This window comes from Oryzias melastigma, linkage group LG11 (genome assembly GCF_002922805.2).
Source record: "Oryzias melastigma strain HK-1 linkage group LG11, ASM292280v2, whole genome shotgun sequence".
NCBI classification, from domain to species: domain Eukaryota; kingdom Metazoa; phylum Chordata; class Actinopteri; order Beloniformes; family Adrianichthyidae; genus Oryzias; species Oryzias melastigma.
The window spans coordinates 23,710,828-23,719,275 of record NC_050522.1 but is presented as its reverse complement, the minus strand read 5'-3'; the positions used below and the strand labels follow the sequence as shown (position 1 = coordinate 23,719,275).

Genomic DNA, 8,448 nt, shown 5'->3' with positions numbered 1-8,448 from the left:
AGTATATGAGAGCTGTGACCCCTCCCCTTGGCGTTCCAAACAGGAAGTACCTGTCGGCTTAGGACATTTCTTTATAAAATATTTTTGCTCGCTTCCTTTTGTCGGATAGTTTCTTCTAAACTATTTTAGCAAAACACATTTGATAACCAGAATTAAATTGAGGTAAATAAAAAGCTGATTTTCCAAAAACCATTTGGATAAAAACTGATTTTAATGGATAAAGGAAGTCTGGACAACCTTTTAAATAAAAATTCAGTGATATAGTGGTAATATCTACGATTTCATCAAAATGTTTTGATGTCAGCAGATGAAACTTGGTCTCAGCCTGTACAAGAACCTGCTTCATTTAAAAAAATAGAAGGAAAAGAGTAGAACAAAACAAGCTGTGTTTACATTTGCAAAATGTCTTTAAAGCACATGACAAAGTTAAGGCCCGGGGGCCGGATCCGGCCCTCCGGGTAATTCTATCCGGCCCTTCACATTATTTTATTTTATTGTTATTAATGATCCGATGTTATCTTGTGCTCATTTCTAACTTGTATAATTCTAACTAAATATATTTAATGGAGAGTAAAATATTGAAAGTCTTTAAGGTTTTAGTTGATTTATTCTGGAATAATATTCATGTCTGTTTTCAGTCATAATTATGTTAAAAAGTTTTGGTTTTAAAGGTTTAAAATGTGGCATTCTGCTAGATTTTAGGACTATTCTGACATTTAGTAAGATTTTTTTTAGGCTGTTTTGTAGTTCAGCTAATATTTTAGCTACATGTTAGCTGTTTTGGCTAGCCTAAGTTTTTTTTGTTTGTTTTTTAAGCTAATTTGGTTTTAGCTAATATTTTAGCTGGCTATTTGCTTCAGCGTTTTCAGCTATCAGCCTCAAGGATTTCATTTATCAGCTTCAACGTTTTTAATTAATTTCAGCATCTTCAGCCGCCAAATTCAGATTACAGCATTCACACTAGCATTATCACAGGTGACACTATATATCTAGTTCATAATTATGTCAAAAAGTTAAATTTTTAAAGTTTTAATAATTTAGTTTTATTGTGTTCAATAAATGTTTATCCTGTTCGTCCCGTGACTTATGGTATGTTTTGGATTTTGGCCCCCTGTGCGATTGACTTTGACACTCCTGCTGATCAAAGATCAGATTAGAATTGAATTGTTTACAAAACTTAATCCGATTATAACAACGCTTACATATGCAACAAGTTAAATCAGAATAAATTAAATATCTATAAATATCTAAACTGCTGGAAACAGCCGTAGAAGAAGCGAGTTCCGTTGTAAACTAACAAAGCTGCGGCAGAGTGCGAGATGATCTTCTAAGCGTCCTTTTATTATTTTTATTAGTATTATATATTTACTTATTTTGAAAATGACAGTGCTGAACTTTTTTTCTTGGCCACACGGACGTGTTAGGGTTACGTTCATGGTGAGATTAATACGTACCAAAACCAACATTTAGCCTTGGACACACATTTAATCCGGATAACGCAGCAAAGTGCATCTTGGCTGCACGTAAATAAGTGGGAATAACATCAGTCTTTATTTTGTCTGGACACGATTAGTAACACAACTTCACGTTTCACTGAACTACACGAGCATTTCCGCATTCAAAAGCCGCCTCTGGAGCTCATACACTGTCCTGAAGCCGCTCCTCTGCTCGGAGACACGGTTCTCCTGAGTCCAGCACAAAGCACAAAGCAAAGGTGGCCCTGAAGCGGAGCAAACGCCGTCACAAATGCCGTCACAAACCCCCTCCATTGCTCACAGACAGGAAGCTACGAGTCTGGCTGTTCTACTCGGAGACATTATTGGACTAGAGCGGCCGGCTGGTCCTGTTCGCGCATCAACCCGTCTACACATAACTTATAATCCAGAGCAGCAACGACTCACAACCAGAATAAATTGTTTACATGCACCTCAATTGGATCAAGGATCGGTATAACCCGCCTATCTCAACCGGAAGGAAATTTTGATTTGATGAGTCTGATTGAGAATTTCGACTGGAGTGTTAACATGACACATTTTTTATTTATTACCGTTACTTGTGTCGATATAAACACAGCTCTGGTTTCATTGCAATTTCTTATTATTCTTTATCTGTGCAACATGTTTATATAGAAGAGAACTATTCTATTAACAAATATTTAATGAGTTTTAAAAAGTTTCCACTCAACTGGTCATTGAGTTCTTGGTGTAGTTCCCCAAGACAAAAGCATGTTTGGAAAAACAACATCTGCATAAAATACTAAATATTACTATCAAATACTCTCTGGAGTGAACACAGCTCCTGTTTAAAAACTACTGGGCTTCACTGTGAAGATGTTTTAGTAAGAAAATGTTTGTACTTTTAGGCAACAAAAAAGCTATTTTTCCAGTTCTACTGGAAAAAAAAAGGAAGTGCGGTTCTCACCTTGCATGGGACGATCTTTTTTAAACCGCTTTGATTTCTTGGTCCACCAACCATAGCGTACGTCCGTACAGTCACCTGAAAGAAAAATAAAAAAAAATCACAACTTATGACACAAATCCCCCAAAACTGATAAAAATCATAACATTTTACATTAAAAGTTTCACAAATCCTTCAGAAAAACTTCTTAAATAAATATAATTTTTTGTGCTATTGACTGTATAAAAGAACTGGACTGACTTAGTCAGAAAATTGTTTACTTCCTGCTTCAGTTGCCTTTTTTTTTTATATAAGGATGCTGCCATCTGGAAACAGACGACATCATCAGCAGTGATTGGTCTGAGTCGACGTTTCTATGGTAACAACCAATCAGGAGTGAGTTTGTAGGAAGTCCACACTCTACCACATGAAAGCAGGCTACACGAAATCTGTCAAATGTTTTGAATGTTGGCCTTGGGGGCCAGCAGGCTCCGCCTACTTTAATTGAGGCATCTGATTGGTCAGTTTATAGCTTCAATCACATGTTTTAAAAAAAATAAAAAGGTTCCAGACCAAGAATGGTTATTCTGACAAATAGAATGATGTTTGTTTCTCTATAGAAGTCTATGGTTTCTTGGAGCCCACTTCCTGTTTGCAGTGCGAGGGGGGGGAGGGTTACTCAGTCCAGTTCTCTAATACAGTCAATAGCCTACATTGCACTACAGCTCTGCCGCTACAGAAAGCAGCTGATGTTTCACCATCAGACAGCAGGATGTTCACTTCTGATTGAATATTTCCTGTGTCAGACCAGTGCAGTGGAGGTGAGGTTGTGGGAGATGTAAATTGCTTTCATAAACGTTTCGGTTGAATCCTTTAAATGAGGTCAGGTGTGCGGCGGTCTGGTGAAACCCGGGTTTACCTTAGTTCCAGGCTTGAGCCCGCAGAGCTGACGGGGTTTGATGTGTGTTTTGTGACACAGCGCGCCGTGTTCGACACGTTCTTTGACGTAGAGGAAGTGGAGACGACACTTGTCGCAGCTCAGCTTGTGTTTCCTCTGCAGACACACAAGTTAGTATAAATGATGTAGAACAGAGGATTTCCCTTCACTTTGAGCAGAGTTAAACCCATTCACGTTTTCTGTACCTGGTGGCGAGCAAAGTGCTGCTGGAAGCAGATGTTGCTGCGCAGAACTCTCAGGCAGAACTGGCACAGCAGATGCTTGGTGTTAGCGTGCGTGTCCTGGAAGTGAGACCAGACGTCGGAGTAGAAGGACGACCTGAAGTCACACACCTGCAGAAAAACGAACCAGAGAACAGTCAGGTTGTGTTTGAGCGACAGGTTGTGAAGATGAAAAAGGTTTTTTTGGCAGACCTGGCAGATGTACGGCATCTCTCCGGGTTTGTGTGTGGTTTTCATGTGCCACATGAAGGCCGGTTCACTCTCAAACTCCAGCTCACATATTTTACACAACGCTACAAGAAAAAGACACAATTCTTAATACATACACTAATATTGCAATGCCAAAAACAACAAAAAAACAAATTTAGGTACAGAGATCTTGTGTTTATTGCGGAAGTTATGCTTTAAAAATAACCAGAAATAGACAAAATCCACAAAGTAGTAAACTTCCTTTTTTCTACACACTTTAAATCATTTTCTCAGACAAAAGTTGATATTTTTACACTTTTCATCCTTTTTTTAAAGTCTTAAAGTTCAAACCTTTGTAAAGTAAGTCCAGTTTAACAGAATGAAAGCCAAGATCTGCGTGGAGATTTGTCAAATTGATCGTATTTCATACAGGAGACATGGCACATTTTGATAGACTTTACAGCCAATCAAAATGCAGAACTAAAAGAAAAATTAAAAAACATGCAAAAATTGCACCAAAATAAAAACAAAAAACTGAGACACTAAAGGTAATATGGCTAGGGAACACTGAGATGATTGCATCGTGATTTTGGGCTTTATAAATAAAACTGAATTGAATTTAATGTGTAACAATATAAAGAAAAATAAGAGAGTGACTAAAGTGTTTTAAGTCTGTAAACAAAAACATTTGCTTTCCAAAATCATTTTAAACATGTTTTTTTTCCAAAATCACCAACAGAAACCTCTCCTTTAACTGAAGGATCTGAATCAGGATTAGGACTGTGACAAATATCCAAATACTGGACGTTTGTAATCTGTTGCCAAAATTTGTGTAAAACTATTTGCAACGTCCAAGATCTTCAATTTGTGATTTTATAAATATAATAAAGTAAAACAATATATCTTCAAGCAAATTTTGAAATAATGTTAGATTTTAAGTATACAAACTAAACAAACCGAATGCACTACTGTCACAGGAAGTACATAAACCGTCAAATTAAAGCGTCGGTGAAGGTTGTCATTTTCAAAGTAAAACAGTTTCATAACTAAAATGAAAAATGAGGTTCAGCTTACTGAAAAAAGATAAAAAAAATGTTTAAAAAAGTATAATCAAAAATTTGAGTAGATAAAATATAATGAATATTTATTAAGAATATTTTGAAAAATGTATGTGACGTCACACACTAGTGTTTTGTACTTGTTACATTTCTATTGAGGAGTTATTATGTTTTCATTTACTTTCTTCTTGTCATTGATCTACTAGAACTGCAGACAACTAAACTTTGAGGATGGAAAATGGTGGAGAACATTTTCACGATTTGTGGTAAGATGATAAAAAAACAACAGTGATGTTTATGTTTTGTTTACTCCAGAAGTTAACCAAGATGTTGACAGAAAAACACGAACATTGTTTAAAGCGATAAAAGTATTTTTTTGTTTCTAAATCTTTTCGTTACGTTTTTTTATTCTGATCTCCTGTTTTAAATAAAGCTTTAAATGATGGTGATTAAGTATTTCTTTTTATACATCCAGTAAAAACCATTCAAACATATCAAAGGAAGAATCGTGGTTTTACCTTAAATTCAAAGAACTTAATTTTTAAATTGAATCACCACTAAGTAAAGAGTTTGGATCAGGATCCAAACTTTCTCTGAGGGTTTTGGCGGTACACACCTGTGGTCTTCAAGTGGCTGTGAGCCGCTTCTATGTGGCACTGCAGCTTAAACGGAGACGGGAAGTTTCGATAACAGAGAGAGCAGGAGGGCAACGGTTCATCCTCCTCGTTCTCCTTAGACATCAAGAACATGTGCTGCTTCATGTGCTGCATCAACCTGTCGAATATGAAAACTTCTGCTTTAGATTTCCTCAAATTAGTTCAGCTGCTTTAAATTTCTTCAGAGTATATTACTGAACAAAAAATAAAATCCAAGAAAGTAAGTAAATAAATAAAAAAGTCTCACTTGATGTTGTTCAGGAGGGACTCGGAGCAGACGATGCAGGTGAAAGGTCCACATGACCTTCCACTTGTGAGGTTAGCTTGGCTTGCACTTCGTCCAGGATCCTTTCCATAATAAAAATCTTCCAACAGGATCACCATTTTGGCCTTGGGGATCTCTGTGGTGGTCTGGGAGAGATTCTCTAGCTGCGAGGAGGACGCCGCCAAAGGAGAGGAAGGGCTGGGGAAGTCCTCATAGATATAATCATCAGAAGTTTTGTGAGGCTTCTGAGGTGGGGTGGTATCTTTAACCTGAAATGAAAAGAGCGCAGATACCGATTATGTTCCATGTAGAGCAAAAACACAACATTTTAACATGTGTGCATAAATTATCTCTGAATAAACCAAAGAAACTTTTACATTCTTTGTTCTTATTGTGCATTAGAGCGAAAATTTTATCTCCACATATTCAAAAACTCACCTAAATTTGCACAAATCTAGTACCGGGTGAAAACAAATTCAAAATGAACCCCTTACCCCAAAAGTGATGACATCACAGCAGCCGAAACCACAAAAAAAACAAATAAATGGGGCTCAATTCTCTTTTGGGGTAAAAATATATATATATATATTTTTCAAAATCCACTAACAAAACCAAAATGCACGTGTTTGGGACGTCCAAGATCAGTTTTGACATTATTATGGGATGGCCACAGGACCTGCAGCTTGCCGGCCATTTTGTGGTAAAGTGTAAAATTAGCAGATTTTTGCACAATAAAGGAAAAGATAACATTTATACAAGCAATCCTCACGAAGTTTCACACACTTAAGTCTACAACCATAACTAAAAATGAAATGGAAAACTCAAAAATTGATTTTTCCAAATGCGCAGTAAACTACGACAGAGTATCTGGGATAATTAAATAAAAAAAAAAAGATTTAAAGTTGCAAATTAATTGCTTCAAAACTCATAAATTTTCGGAAAAAAGCCAGAAATGTAGCCTCTTACTTTTAAGTCGTAAATACACAACTTTATTTTTTCTCGTAAATTTGCGCCTTTAATGTAGTAATCATTTTTTTTTTTTTTTGCAAATGACCTTGGGATAAGGCCGCCATCTTGAATGAAAAAAAAAAGAAAAGAAAAAACACCTGATTTATTGCCTTCTAATTCCTCAAGCATAACTGAGAAGCCACTTGAGAAAAATGTTGGAATTAGAAGTTGTAGCTTCTATCCATCCATCCATCCATCCATCTTCCTCCGCTTCATCCGGGACCGGGTCGCGGGGGCAGCAGTCTAAGCAAAGATGCCCAGACTTCCCTCTCCCCGGCCACTTCCTCCAGCTCCTCTGGGGGGACCCCGAGGCGTTCCCAGGCCAGCCGAGAAACATAGTCTCTCCAGCGTGTCCTGGGTCTTCCCCGGGGCCTCCGCCCAGTGGGACATGCCCGGAACACCTCACCAGGGAGGCGTCCAGGAGGCATCCGGACCAGATGCCCGAGCCACCTCAACTGGCTTCTCTCGATGCGGAGGAGAAGCGGCTCTACTCCGAGCTCTCTCCGGGTGACCGAGCTTCTCACCCTATACGGCGTTAATATGGCGAGCTCACAAAAAGGGTGTTTCCCTGATGCTCGCACATTTGTTTTACGTAAACACTGCGAAAACTTAATAAATGAATCCCCGACTCAAGCTGAACGAACTTTATGATATTAGATGTGAACATATCAGGATTGTGGGAATTGTTAACAAGAAACTTCTGTTGCCGAGGAAATCTGATAATTTTACTTTTGAGGATTCTTCTAAAAATTACATAGATCTGTTTGTCACATCTAGGCGACCAAAAAATAAAATGGTTGCTAAGGAGATAAACCCAACAGAAAAGCTGGCGTTCTTGAAAAACCTTTTTTTCTTTTCATTAATTTATGTCCGACTAGCATAGCAGAAGCAGAGGGGGAGGGGCGGGTTCACCCTCTCAGCCAATGAGGGCGGGTCTAGAGGCGTTAGACTTTAAATCGAGTAAATTTACAAAAAAGTCAGAAATGTAGCTTCTGACTTTTAAAGTAATAAATATATGACTTTAATCTCATAGTTTAAAAGTTACAACTTTTTTCTTGTAAATTCACAACTTTAAAGTTGTAACAACTTTTTTTTCCTCGTAAAATGGCTGTAATATTCTGTCGTAGTAAACAAATTACTATCATATAATAAGATTTTGTGTTTAGTGTGAGTTCATAACCACGTTTTGCTCAGAAACGTTAACAATTTAAACTCACGGCTGGAGGTTCCGACCAAATCGAGAAGCTCTTGTTGGAGCTCTGAGGGTCTCTGTTGTTTTTCGGAGTCCGGTTCTTGTTTTTGTTCCTCCTTTTCTGATTGATGCTGCGCCTCATGTTCTTCAGGCTCAGAGCGATGGAAGGACTGCACAACTGGAGAGGAAAGGGTGATGAAAAGACGGAAGGAGGAGTCTGAAGAACAACATTCAGGCCTCAGATCTTACTTACACACATGAATCCTCTCAATTCTGTTACGAGTTTGTACTGAGTCCCGCAGGTATTACACTTGGGAGGGGCGACAGGTCCAACCTCACCTGAACAGAGGCAGACAAGTAAAATAGTCAACCATGAATCAAAGGTACGAATTCCCTCTTTACTCTCTAACCCCTAAAGGATATATAGTATAGTTATTTTAACTCACCCACAACTTTAGTTAAAATGAAACCACGTTAACCCAAAAAAATTAGTATTGCTCCAAA

The 8,448-nt window shown here is 37.8% G+C and overlaps 1 protein-coding gene across 5 annotated transcripts in view; it reads right to left on the bottom strand.

The window, feature by feature from the left end:
* The window catches only part of LOC112162668 (pogo transposable element with ZNF domain), a 29,169-nt gene that overhangs the window by 15,372 nt on the left and 5,349 nt on the right, over positions 1-8,448 (bottom strand). For all 5 annotated transcript variants that reach the window (XM_024298530.2, XM_024298526.2, XM_024298528.2 and 2 more), the window contains exons 7-14: positions 8,198-8,283; positions 7,970-8,122; positions 5,727-6,013; positions 5,440-5,597; positions 3,769-3,869; positions 3,541-3,687; positions 3,317-3,451; positions 2,422-2,496 (exon numbers count right to left, since the gene is read on the bottom strand). In XM_024298530.2, coding sequence (XP_024154298.1) covers positions 2,422-2,496; positions 3,317-3,451; positions 3,541-3,687; positions 3,769-3,869; positions 5,440-5,597; positions 5,727-6,013; positions 7,970-8,122; positions 8,198-8,283 — 1,142 coding nt within the window. The remainder of the gene's footprint in view (positions 1-2,421; positions 2,497-3,316; positions 3,452-3,540; positions 3,688-3,768; positions 3,870-5,439; positions 5,598-5,726; positions 6,014-7,969; positions 8,123-8,197; positions 8,284-8,448) is intronic.